General features: G+C 37.5%; 1 protein-coding gene across 2 annotated transcripts in view; it reads right to left on the bottom strand.

Moving 5' to 3' along the window:
* Positions 1-4,400, bottom strand: part of arhgef25b (Rho guanine nucleotide exchange factor (GEF) 25b) — a 30,130-nt gene extending 25,730 nt beyond the window's left edge. For both annotated transcript variants that reach the window (XM_059328823.1, XM_059328824.1), the window contains exon 1: positions 3,864-4,400. In XM_059328823.1, the coding sequence (XP_059184806.1) occupies positions 3,864-3,957 (94 nt within the window). In that variant the 5' untranslated portion in view covers positions 3,958-4,400. The remainder of the gene's footprint in view (positions 1-3,863) is intronic.
* Between the last annotated feature and the right edge of the window lie 9,970 nt (positions 4,401-14,370).

The raw sequence follows: 14,370 nt of genomic DNA, 5'->3' as shown, positions 1-14,370 counted from the left end.
GTTTGGTGTGTTGTTTTATAGCACTTTGATTTGTCTTGTGTCTGCTGGATGATTGTCCTGTAAGGACACAGCACCGTGTCTACTTGTCCTGTTGTGTGCATAATGCAAACCAAGCTCAAATGAAGGTCAGGCAGTCCAGTGGTTCAGCAACAATAAACCAAAAACAACAACAACACAAAAACCAAATGCAAAAGTGCAACATGGCTGAGCCGACTGATAAGCTTCTGCATGTGTAGGTGCTCTGTGGTAATAAACACGTTTGTGCTTGTTATTCATTGTGTTTACTTCTTCACATACTGGCAGCGATGACTTCACACACACTGGTGGACTAATGGACTGTTAGTCATGGCAGCTTCTGAGCCTCAGTGAAGTATGTGTAATGAGACAGTGAGATTGTTGGCAGAACGTTTAAGTAGATTTCCAAGTAATTTCCCCCAAACATACTTTATCTGGAGGTGTTTCTCTGCCTTTATAAATAGCTGGTGGACATTGTGCCAAATGAAATGAAACACTCAATGTAAGAGAATGAAGGAGTCATAAGAATAAAGTCTTCAGGGGAAGCAGGGGGAGATCAGAAAGCCACAAAAACAAAAAGGAGAAGGCCCCAAACCACATTAGAACAACACTTGAAAATGAAAGAAAGGGCTCTGAAGCAACCAAAAGAATAGAAAAAGAAAATTAAAGAAAGAGACAAACAGATCTGATTAAAAAAGAAGAGCTGGCAATCTGTGAATGCTCGGCTTTATATAAACACAAAGCAAACTCATCCACACACCCACAAACAGATAGAAAGGTTTTTTTAGAGTCAGATGGGAAGAAAACACCGTGTATAACAGCTATACTGACACACCACATCAGGCGATGTGTACCCCAAAGAAAAGTGTCTGAGATGTTCTATTAACCCTTTATCAGGCAAAGAACTATATTTGGTAACTTCAGGTAATATTTTGAGAAAAAAGTTGCAAATTTACTAGATTAAAGTGGCAAATCTACAAGAAAAAAAGTCGCAGATTTACGAGAAAAAAGTGGTGAAAAATGCAACTTTTTTCTCACAGATTCACCACTTTAAATCTCATAAATCTGTGCATTTTTTTCTCGTAGATATGCCCCTTTAATCTTGTAAACTTTTTTCTCAAAATATTATTTTCGTATATATTTTTTTTTTTTTACACATTCTGGCAGTATGTAATATCCTCCAATATTCTCTAGGGTTAAAATTTGACATTTGCAAGTATTTCAATGAGTGCCCTATTAAGGGTTAAAGTGGTGAATCTGACTTTTTTTACCGTTTTTTCGCGCAGATTTGTCACTTTAAATCTCTTAAATCTGCGACTTTTTTTCTTGAAGATTTGCTACTTTAATCTAGTAAATTTCCAACTTTTTTTTCAAAATATTACCTGAAGTTACCAAATATAGTTCTTTGCCTGATAAAGGGTTAAGCTCAGAGAACAAAAAGAGAAGCAAGGCAACTCCACTTAGGGCTGTGTTCATTTTTATAAATTTAACACGTCTATTTGCAGGGTCTGTCAGAGCAGTGCTGCTCACAGGAGAGCTGTTCTGTAATCACTCCCCGGGCAACTGGAACAACAGAGGATTTAAGGGTCGGGGCAGTAATGGGACATGTTTGTGTGTCTATGGATGTTCAAATGTGTGTGTGTGTGTGTGTGTGTGTGTGTGTGTATGTGTGTGCAGCTGCCTCCTCCTCTGCACAGTATTGTAAGGGTACAGATTAAGACAATCACTCGTTTTTACATGCAGCCAAAAATGCATCTGATATGAAAACAGTAACTAAAACTGTGCAGGAACAAACAGATAAAGGAGAAAAGTCTTTACTAATATAAGCTTATGATTTCATCTCACCGTAAGTTTCTGGTATTCAAATCCACAAATCTGCCACATATGGAAACCCGAAACTGACAAAATATAGTAAAAGATTAACAGTATGGTCAAAAATTAAACAATATTGTTGGTTAAATCGTTAAAACGGAGCATTAAAAGAAACATAAGACTTAGCTCTACCTGTTCGATTATTTGTCTTTTCCCACTCAGCCACGAAGTGAAACACCAATAGTCAACCCTGCATTATTGTCGTAATATTAAGGCATTTTGTCAAAAATACTGTGATATTTGATGTTCTCCATATTGCCCAGCCACTTGTCAACAAGACAAACACAACAAAAAGCAATATATAGGGAGAAGAAACAGAGTAGTCCACGAAACTGTCTAAAGTTGTTGCTAACAGTAGTTAGCAGAGTTAAAATAGTCAGCTAATCTTCCCTACTGTAAAAAAAAAAAAAAAAGGTAGCCATTTTTTTTTGTTGTTGTGCACCACAACAATGCAAACAATGTTGTAACTGCACAATTTTAGTCTTAATAAACAAATAGAAACAAACATAAAAAAGCAAACATAAAGATGGTAGTATTAGTTGGTAGCTCAGGAGACTGGCAACCACTTTGTGGATTTAAAATATGAATAAAGAATATATGCTTAGGAGTGTGTTCATGGTGTGTTCAGATTGACACAAGAAGGCGAAATTATCTATTTAGTTCAGCCTTTGTTGCATCTATAAATTTAGCCAAAAAAGTTATTTAAGAATAGTATATCTTCCACATTATTGTTTTTTTCTCTTGACTGAAGTCCTTTTTATCTGCATCTATATAAAGTGTTTCATTTATTAGCGGTTATCCCATAACTCACAAGATTAAAGTGGCAGCTGTGGCTCAGCTGGTCGAGTGGTTGCATGATCCCCGACCATGGCAGCCTACATGTCGAAGTATCCTTGGGCAAGATACTGAAGCTGCTGCGTTCATCAGTGTGTGAATGAATTCCTGATGGTGGCAGGTGGCACCATTTAGATTAGCCTCGGCCACCAGTGTGAATGGGTGAATGAGCGCTGTCTGTTGTGTAAAGTGCTTTGAGTGACCGCAAAGACTATAAAAGCGTAATTAAAGTGCAGGCTATTTAATTGTCATCTTCAGTTTGGTGGTTCAACTGCTTCGCCCAAATTCTGTAAAGTCACCTAAACTGCTGTATCCTGGATAGTTGAAATGCTCATAAACTTTGTTTTTAATCGCCAACATTTTCTTGCGAGTACCATTACTGCACATGTGCAACTCTCTCAGCAGAGATGAGAAGAAAGCGAGATGTTTCACTCCTTAGCTACTTCCACCATGAGCTCTGGAAAGAACTGTGTGTTTAATTCTGTTTCTCTACTTCATGCCCAATCTGGCCAGTGAGTTGCTAGATTTACTTGCCCGAAACTGTATTTTTTTTTGCCTTTAAGAATTCTGATCCATCGGTGGAGGTAGAGAGATCATTAGGGGTCGACATGGGTTGGGGGAGAGTGGGGATGTTTGTTCTATTTCTATAAAATATATTTTGTGATGTTCAATACTCAATTTGTACTATTGTGAAATTTGTATTTAAACCAATAAAAAAATGATTTAAAAAAAAAAGAAAATAATAATTCTGTTCCATCCATGCATATTTCATTGATTTTTATATATTACTTGCTTTTATTCTAACTATTTTTACTTTAAATATGCCATGACCGTGAAGGCCACACTGTACAAAGTGCCGTCATTTGTTTTCTGGCCATTTAATGCCGTTGTCCTCTCAATATGACAAGCTCAATGAGACTGGCAAGTGAACAGATAAAAAGCAGAATATAATTCATATACATTGCAAATTGCAAAATGTGTTTTACTTTGAATTAGAGGAACTAACTTCGATGCATAAGTAAAAACAAAGTGAATCTTCTAACATTACAAAACACTGTGCACAAGCATCAAAAATAACTTTTCCAACATGTCTTTTGAAACCTTTACTCTGCAGTCAGAGAACAGCTACAGCATCCACATACCTCTAACTCGAACAAAGCAGCAGCCACATTTGCTGAGCAGTTTTCTGAACAGGTGCTGACACCCACAGCCTCGCTGGTGGTGGCCCCCTCTCATGATGATCCAATCCTGCTGCTCAAATCAAGACTATCAGAAGCAGGCATCATGCTGGACGGACACACACAGAAGCACACGCACTATTCCTGTGGTAATACCCAGAGGAGAGGGGAGGAAAAGTGTACAGAGAGCTCCACAGTCATAGTCCAAATCTGAGAAGAAACCCCTGGGACGAAAATAAAAAGCTGCTTCTATCCCATGATTCGAAGAATAACAGCAGAAGAACCCAGAGAGAGACAGCGCTCTCAAACCTCTCTGTGTGGTCAGATAGTGGGCAAAGATTATGAGAGGGACCAAAACTAAGTGAGGGAGCGACAGAGAGGCAGGGAGTGGGAGGGGCTGTGATGAGGCAGGGGGTGGGGGCTTACATGCTGCACTGCTGTGCCAGCATCTGTTTCCCAGTCCCACCTCCTCTCACTCCTCTGCCCTCCCCTTCTGCTTCCTCTCCCCTCTCTCTTCACACCTCCCTCAGCAGCTTCTCCTCTCAGTGTTCGCTCTGTGGGACCCTCAAGTACAATGACAAACATGACCTTTTCATATGAAATAATCAAACTGCAAACAACTTTCTCTTCAGCCACACAACAAGCTAAATTACTAGAATTTAACTGAAATGTAAGCTATGCATTGTTACAAGCAAAGACCCACTAACACGCCAAAAGCTGCAGATGTGCAAACTTGAACAGAATGAGCATCCACATTTATAGATTTTAAGGCAATGATGGGGCCCCAGGAATCCTTCAGGGTGCCACAAAATCAACCAACATCAACACTAATACATTTCTGTTAAAAATGCACAACTTTGCTGTTTACATCCAGCTTCCACAATACTCCAGTGTTTCAGCATCCTTGAAAATGATGCTGACCCTGTTTAAAACGTCTGAAAACAATGACACAGACACCCACTGTTACTTCATGATTGGCTCTAATCAGTCAGGATGTGTCTTTTCCTAATTTATCACACCCCTATCAGCTGACCCTTTCTGGGATAAAAACAAACACGAGCCTTGACGACCAGTCAGTAATTCAGCTTGGATAACAGATAACAGCCGTTGCTAACCTTGTTGTTTATGCTAGCAGCTGTTGTGCAGTTAAATTCTGCATTCAATATTGCTACTACTGCCCTTCATAGGTAGTACGCAGACTATTATTTGAGTGACAGCATTATCATCTAAGGGTGTAACAAACATTGTTATAGATTGATGGGAGAACAATCTAACTGCATCGATGCAGTGCCCAAACAATGATGCATATCGCTCTCTTTAATATACGCTTTTATTTTGACAATCTCCCTGATTTGTTTCGAGAAGTAAACTGATCACACAGACAGAACCCATCTTGGGAATGGTCTATAGAATTGAAAGATTATCACAGGCTCTTTAAGTTAACCCATAGAAAAACATTTGCATTTAAATGCAATGTGGCACTTTATAGTGAACAGGTCAATTTTTATTCTTTGTATTTACAGTTTTTCTCAGTCGCTTTGGTGCATTTCTCACATCAATATTAACATTTGCACAGCAGTTAGTTCGACCTCCACAACATTTAGTCATTTGTGCTCATCAGAGTAGCAGTTTCTCATTCCTTATAACAAATTACAAATGCATTTGGACATGCATCAATTACTTTCATACAACTCTCTGCTATTTTATAACATTATCATTGCTTATGTCATATCAGTCAAAATTAACTATACTTGTGAATGCTGAATAGTCATTCCATATAAAACTAACAGTCCTAAGTTCATTGTCATTACATACAAAATGTTGAACTAGCTGTCAAAATCTGTCAAGCTTATTTTATATATTTAAAAAATAAAATAATTTTCCTCCTTAAAATGTCTCCTAAATTGAACAATTTGAGGACATAATGTGGACCATTTCTACAACACTGTGACACTGTACTTTGCACAGCTCTACCCAAAGGGACTTTATGTTTGTTGTAAATAACGGTGTGTTTTTTTTGCTTTTGCACAATGCTGTAAACAAATTAGAATTGCAAAGAGCATGTGCAATAAAATATGAAACATACATATTCAGTGTGTTGTACTCAGTTACCTCACTAAATACAGTAATGTGTAACTTTACTGTAGTTTTCAAATGGCTGTGCAAATAGTATATAGTGCTGTCTTGAGCATTTTCAGGCAGCGTCACCAAGATTTTGAGAGTTTTTTGCATTGGAAAACATTTTCTTGTGAGTTGATAAATGTAACAAATTGTGTTGTTAAATGGGCAGATGATATATGACATGATATATGATATGTATATGATATTGTCTCGATCGCTGGCTGTTGAATTGAACTGAATCGAAGTCGTAGCCTAAGGAGTCATTAGATGATAAACAGTGTAGGAAAATGTTCTTTTAGTGACTTTTTCTTCTCAAAGGAAATATAAGTCAGGGTTTTCCTAAAAAAAATAAAAACAAAAAAGAATGTATAGACCAAGACCATAGTAACCTCTCTCAATCATCACCTATGACCCACTAGGAATGTGTGGAGATGTCTGTATCTGCAGAGAACCTGCCCCCTGCCCGCATTTTCTGTTTTCTTTTCATTTCGCTGAATTTTTATTTCCGGGTATCAGCCTTTGGGCACAAACCTATGAAAATAGCAGATACAGTGCAGATAAAACACAAAAACCACAAATGTGTACACAAACACCATGACACTGCCACTGTGAAGCTGGCAGTTTCTTTGTCGCTTTGTCACAATAAAAACATGTATTTTCAGATAAATCCTGAATCCAGTCAGATAAGCAAAGATGACATATCCTATATTTTTAAAAACTGGTAAAGAACCTCATGTTTCTAATCAATAAGCTGACTGCTCTCCTTTGTCATCACAGGTACTGAAGCATTTCCTCTGCTGTGGAAAAACCAACATGTGGAAATATCCAACACACAGCACACTAAGCTGGTAGGATGGAGGCAGACCGATTTAATCTCAAAGCCAAGATTAAGTATTCACGACTAGATGATCTTCTGAGCACAGCTGTTCAGGCTTGTGGCAGCCGCAAGTGTGGAGACAGCGCAAGTGTGTGGATTTATGCGGAAACTCATACGAACCCAAACAAGAACAAAGTCAGAACAAGAAGTGTCTCTAATGCTGCTGCTGCTGCTGTTTCTATGCAACACACATATATTAGAGAGCTCCACACACACACACACACACACACACAGATAGATAAGCATACATTCACGTCACAGGTCGACCAACACAACCCTGGAATCTCAATCCAGTGAGGACAGATTACAGCTATAAAAAAATCAAAATGCTTTTGCTCTCTTGGCCATCGAGTTAAGCTTTTAAAAACTCTGCCAACATGATGATCCATGTGAGCTGTAAAGCACTGATCTCTCCACAATGTGGGATTACTGTATGTGCATGCATGTGTATGTGCGTGCACACACCTAATTAGCCAGTATTTAATCATTTGGATAATGAATGCTTTTTGTTTTTGGTGTTGCTTTTAGTATTTAAAATCTCAAATTCATTCACTCATATTCTGTGAAACATTTTCAGCCAAATCCCTGATGTGAATGCTGGTTCAGAACAGATCAGATGAAAATCTGTTTATAAAATGAGCTTAAACTTAGCTCTAGAGCCAAGCGGCAACCTCTGGCTCTGAAAAGTGAAGATAATGGGGAAGTGCCTTAAATCTGCAATTGTTGTAAAGACCAGCAGGGGGCGACTCCATTGATTGTACAGTAATTTACATAGGTTATGGATAGAACTGGGACACAAAAATACTGTTTCACAACGATCCATTTATAATGTTTTATTAAAGTTAAAAAACTCATGTTTAGTTAAATTTTTGGAACAAACAGGACAGGATTCAGGATTCAAAACGACTGCTCATAATTCAGTACTCTCCTGAAAATTTCAGATGTAACACAACACAAAATAAAGCAAGTTCCGGATTAGATTTGAGATCTTAATGTGCACCACAGACTCATAGTAACATCCAAAAATGTGTGGGGGGAGGGGGGCCTAAATCTATGGAGTAAGACCGCTGTCAAAAAGATGTGTCCATGTTATAAGCATTCGTATTTGTAATGATAAACATTTGTGTGTAAATAAAAAAGTTGTACCCAAAATTCTGCTGTCACACACATGAGTCTGATAAATTATTAGGGTTATGATTGTTTTTATGTGAGTATGAATCTAAAAGCTGTGAGTGCAAAGTCTTGTGAATACAACTCTAATTTCTACGACTACGAGTCTTCACTGTGAACACGAATTCAAGTTTGTGGGTACGAGTCGAAAAACTGTTGAAATGACGTCACAGGCAGGTCACAGGGGAAAGCAATCGAACCCCGAAAAATGCGCCGAAGGATGGCTGACAACATGGACACCGTCGGGGAAGCATCATCATCATCATCACAGGTAAAGTAAATAACACATCCAACATTTATTTATTTTTATTTAGTTGTTTCTTTCATGAAATTGTACTGTTTTAAATAATATGAAGTTTATGGACGTTAAGACATTCTGCTTTAGCTTACAAGCTAACGACCGGAGAATCAAACGAGGGAACGCACCTACGCCGCTCCGCTGCTGTAAAAGTGGAGAAATTCGCGTCAATATCGCAAACAAACGCAGGGAGAGGACAACAATGAATGTTTCTTGATTTATAATGTATTGTAAATAGTCCAAATTCAAGTGTGGTTGATTCAACACATCTGTAATCCTTGATTTCAGACGTTCCAATAACCGAGCAGCTACTGGTCCTTGTAAACAACAAGTTTGATGCATTAGGCTAAATGCCACTGTTAACATAGTCATTTACCAACATACAGTACTCTATCCCACATAGGCTGGACAGACATAAAAAATAATTTTGTATTTTTAGCAAAATAATGTATGCCAATCATTAGCATGCAAGTTAATACAACAAATATCAATTATTAAATTATTAATTAATATTACTAGTCTGGACCTATGCAAACCACACTTGTGTGTCTGATCTCAGATATACACGTATATAATAAATAAATTCTGGATTGATAGTAAACTGCTGTCAGGACTCTGACTAATTCTATTGTTTGGTTACACAAGCAGTAACTGACATGTGGTTAGCTTGTAAGCTAAAGCAGAATGTCTTAACGTCCATAAACTTCATATTATTTAAAACAGTACAATTTCATGAAAGAAACAACTAAATAAAAATAAATAATGTTGGATGTGTTATTTACTTTACCTGTGATGATGATGATGATGCTTCCCCGACGGTGTCCATGTTGTCAGCCATCCTTCGGCGCATTTTTCGGGGTTCGATTGCTTTCCCCTGTGACCTGCCTGTGACCTACCTGTGACGTCATTTCAACAGTTTTTCGACTTGTACCCACAAACTTGAATTCGTGTTCACAGTGAAGACTCGTAGTCGTAGAAATTAGAGTTGTATTCACAAGACTTTGCACTCACAGCTTTTAGATTCATACTCACATAAAAACAATCCTAACCCTAATAATTTATCAGACTCATGTGTGTGACAGCAGAATTTTGGGTACAACTTTTTTATTTACACACAAATGTTTATCATTACAAATACGAATGCTTATAACATGGACACGTCTTTTTGACAGCGGTCTTACTCCATATAAATCAAGGTAAATAAAGAGTATATCACTCATGAAAATCTATGTAATTTGTGTATTGTACAAGCTTGATGGTTGTACTTTTATCTTGTGTCCTGGTTTTTTTGTTTCATGAGTATTCTTGTTACTGTGTTATGTTTATGTGTGGACCCCAGGAGGAGGAGTAGATGTATCCGCATCAGCTAATGGCGACCCTAATAAATAGAAAAGCAAATACACTGTGTTACCTTTGCATCCTGCAGCCACATGGGACTTCCTGGCCCACTTGAACTGCCTCTGGATTTCCTGATTGTTTTCATCCAACAGCAGTTTGTCCAAGCTGGTGTCTGAACCCTGACACAAAAGAAAGATTAAACAGCTAGACAAGTTAAAGCTGAATTAAAAACCCCTTCATCTTTAAACCAATTATCTGTAGCTCTTGTGTGGCAGATTTAGGGGTAGGTAGGACCTAACAGAACATAAAGAGAGATTGAACTAATTTACCAATTTTCCAGCCTATTTAATCCATCTCCACCCGTCTTTCTTTCCTATTTTTGCTTCAGCCTAAGTGGTGTCTTATCTTATCTAAGGAATTTCCCAGATAGGACTAAAGTGATAAAGAGAACACCAACAAACACCAGAGATTCTGTGAAGGAAATAAGTTACTAGTTTCATTTTAAAAGTGATTTATAACCTATAAAACGCTGAAAGACATAAATCAGGGCATGTTTTTCCCCCCTTCTGATTATTGCCACGCATACAATATTGATCACCTTGATGAAAGCAAGATAGCTGAAAAGGTTTGGAGAATTTGTTTGAGAAAAGTTCCAGATCTTGTTTAATTTTTATGGACTCACACTCGTCTGCATCTGGTTGTTTGTGCATTCTCAAATAGGAAGTCCTGCCACATAAACCTTTCCAAAATTTTGTCAACACGTGAGCCAAAGAAATATCTAAAGATCGACTTATAATCAGCCCTGTCTTTAAGACAAATAGATATGACAAGGCTCAGATTATAGCTGCAGCAATGTTTGTTTACTTTCAAATTCACAAATAATGGAAAAATGTATTCTCGTTTTGTAAGTCAGTTGACAATAATGCATAAAAACCTACACTTTATTAATCTGCCCAGAGCGAAAGATTTGACTAAAGCAAAGTTAAGATCATCTGGCATTAACAAATGCATATTAAGTTTCACTTTCAGGTGTCTTCTTGTTATTAATAATGTGTCTTTCTACAATACGATTCACACAACTCAACACTTGTGTACGTGTACAATAATTAGGAGTAATTCCAAATTGATATATGTCTTTAGCAGTGAAGTTCGTCGTTTTGTTGTCCTCATGGACCAAAGACACTCACTATATCAACCCTGTATCCCAGAAGTTGTTCAGTCCTTCCTTGCACTTTTGCCAAAGTCTTCATTTTGCATCCCTTTCTCTTCCTTTGTCCGAATGTCACGACCTTTCTCTTTACTGTTATGTTTTCAAATTCAGTCTTCTCCCTTTATGTAAGCCTCCAGGATGGGTCGATAGATTTTTTTTTTCATCAAAATACGGAAAACAAGTTGAAAAGCTTCAGAAGAAGATCCCTGTTGTCCTGCTCAACGTCCAGCAGAAGAACAAAAATGGACAATCTGTTTTTTTCACCAGATCTTTTTCTCCTTCAGGCAGATGAGGACAGCTGTTCAATTGTAGTGGGATCTGTCCTCAGGCCCTTCTGGACAAGAGGAGAGTCAATCTGTTCAGACAGGTCCAGCCATGTCCCATAGGTCCCATAGGCTAACTTTAGTCTGTGACCATTCCTCAAGCAGGACTGTTCTCACTAACTCAAAATAGTTTCATATACACAAGCGCTTTATGATTGTCATTTAGAAGAGCGGACCACCCTTTCCATGTTCCAAAAGTATATTTAAATCCTCATTTCTGAGAACAGAGATGCATTTCAGATTTAAATGCACAGTATGTAATTTCTTCAAACTGGGGGGTTTAAATTAAAACAGTTACAAAAGATGACTTTAATGATCATCAAATCAAATCAAATCAAATCAAATTTTATTTATATAGCGCTTTTCATACATAGAAATGTAACACAAAGTGCTTTACAAAAAATAAGGATAAAAACAGACAATAAAAATGACAAAACCCACCCCTCCCATCCCCACACACATCTGTATGTACACACACATGCACATAGACACGCACACACACAGCACATATTGATTGACAGTAGAGACATGATGTTTCAAAGTAGCGTGGGATTGTGGGAGTTGTTGTCTTCATTGTTAAAGAACCACTATGTTGATAAAAATCTATCTGATGTGGCAAAAAAACCTGCTGTATTACTATTAAGGAGTATAATTCTGTGCCACTGTATGATTAACAGTTACTCTCTGAAGTATCATCTGATGTTTCTCAAATTTCCCTGAACTTAGAGAAACTATGGGGTTACACCATTGACAGGCGATCAAATAAAAGGCACCATTACTTAAATAAAAGTATGTATTTCTCTGTATGTGCATTGTTGGAACAAAACTCAAAAAATTTTAGATATCACGTTTTTGTTTTTTTTAATACATTGTTATGTTGTACCATTAAATCGTGTAAATGCTGTTTATGCATTCCTAATATTTAGTACACATGCATAGCTACTCTTCAGTCTCAGTCTATAAGGACCAAATTATAAAGGCTGGAGTCTGAGATCAGAGCCTGTGAACTTTGCGAGAGATCCCCATCCTGTGGCTCATCTGTGAAACATCAGCCACGGTTCTGTGAACTCACTTTTGTTGCTGTTTTAACTGCTGAGAATGTAATCTGTCCCATCTGTTTAGAGAACGTCAGTCACCTCTGATGGGATTTGATCGTCTGCTTGTAAGTCTTAACAATTAATTAGATTCCTCTGGCTTAAGCAGCTTAAAGTTAACATTTTATACATTTACAATTGGATTACATGGTCATTTTTAGATGGAATATAATATACTGTGTGCTGTTTCTTTGTTTTGATAAGATGCATGTACACTCATGGAAAAAATTATTAGACCACCCTTGTTTTCTCTAATTTCTTGTTCATTTTAATGCCTGGTACAACTAAAAATTTGTTTGGAAAAATATAATGAAAACAACAAAAACAGCTCATAAGAGTTTAATTTAAGAGCTGATATCTAGACATTTCCCATGGTTTTCTTGATAATGATTTTGGTTATTATCAAGAAAACCATGGACAATGGCTAGATGTCAGCTCTGAACTTAAACTCTTATGAGCTATTTTTGTTGCTATCATTATATTTATCCAAATAAATGTACCTTTAGTTGTACCAGGCATTAAAATGAACAAGAAATTGAAGAAAACAATGGTCTGATGATGTTTTCCATGACTGTATATTTATTCATATTTGACAGAAAATTCGATGTGGTTGTTGTTGATGTGTGATTGTAATGTTTTCTTTCATGTTCTTATGTTTATGTTCTCATATATATTGTTTTTTATTGTGTTAGCAAGTAGTTTGAAGCTATAATAAGGTACTGTGCATCTTTACTTTTTAAACTGTGCATTTAATTTAGGGTCAAATGTACTTGTGACGGTTTATGATCAACAAAATATCACAATAAAGACACAAAAATTGGAGAAAAAAAATCATGTTACTTAAAGAAACTATCTTTACTTTATCCAACTAAAAACAGGTATAAGAACCAGATAGTATGGATCCCATTGGTGTTGTGTTCAAAGATGACAGTGGCCCGAGCAGAAAGTAATCCTCCATAAAGCTGTTGTAAGTGGGATGAGCTAAGCACAGGAGCTGAACATACAGCGTCTCTGTGAAGACTCTGCAAAGACTCCTCCTCTCAGTTTTATGTCATCATGACAATATGTGGGATGGAAATGGGTAAAGTACCTCTATTTACAGGCCCGGGAGGAAACTGTGACCTCTCGGCTGCTCTGAAAGCCCTGTAGGAGCGTTAGGAGGAAGTCAGAAGTCGTCTTAACAAGAAGTCGCAGAGGTGTGACAAACACAGACCGACACATGTGGATACATTTTACAGCTGATTAATTTACTCTTATGGTGAGTATGTGTTCTTTATGTTAATTTGTTGTTGTCTGTACTGGTGAGGGATGGTAGATGCTGCAGTTCTGCATTTTCACTTCTTTACTTCTCTGTTTCATGAACTGTGGTTGCACATTGGGCAGTACATGTCTGAACTCAAATATCCTCAAACATTTTTTAAAGTAAAAAGTGTAAAAATAACTGGAAAACCATTGTCATTCATCCTCTTTAGACATTTTGAATATTCAGATTTCACAGTGTCAGGTACACTTGAGTATAAGTGTAACATTTGTATGTGGTGACATATAAAACTACATTACAGTAGACATGAGTTTCAATTGTCATGCTGGCTTCAGGAGGCAGTTACAGAACCAAAACATGAGTTGACGGGAGCCGCATGTGACTCAAGTTATTCTGAGGTGGGTTGTTCCCTATTTAGCCCCCCTGTAAGTTCAGCAGGGCTTTTAGATGCTGATCCAGTTATTCAACCGTAAAGGCACACTGAGCTCATACAACCACACCCACTCCAAGACACAGTCATAATCCCTGACTGACAGACTCGTGTTTCCCTTCGTCAGTCGGACAATAGGAAAACTTTTGATCTCTCAGTGTGGCAGATCTGAAGCCTTTTATATACAGCATGTTGTGATATTTGCCTACAGGGAGGAGATGATTTTAACTTGGCGTTAGGTGCAGAGAACTTTTCAGAGAGGATCTCTTGCATCTCTAAAGCAAACCTGATTGCAACTTTGTTGTGGTTGACAACATCGAGTAGTCTCTGCCCAACTTTTTAAAATGTT

This window comes from Centropristis striata, chromosome 3, assembly GCF_030273125.1.
Source record: "Centropristis striata isolate RG_2023a ecotype Rhode Island chromosome 3, C.striata_1.0, whole genome shotgun sequence".
In the NCBI taxonomy this organism is placed as follows: Eukaryota; Metazoa; Chordata; class Actinopteri; order Perciformes; family Serranidae; genus Centropristis; species Centropristis striata.
This window is presented reverse-complemented; position numbering and strand designations above follow the sequence as displayed.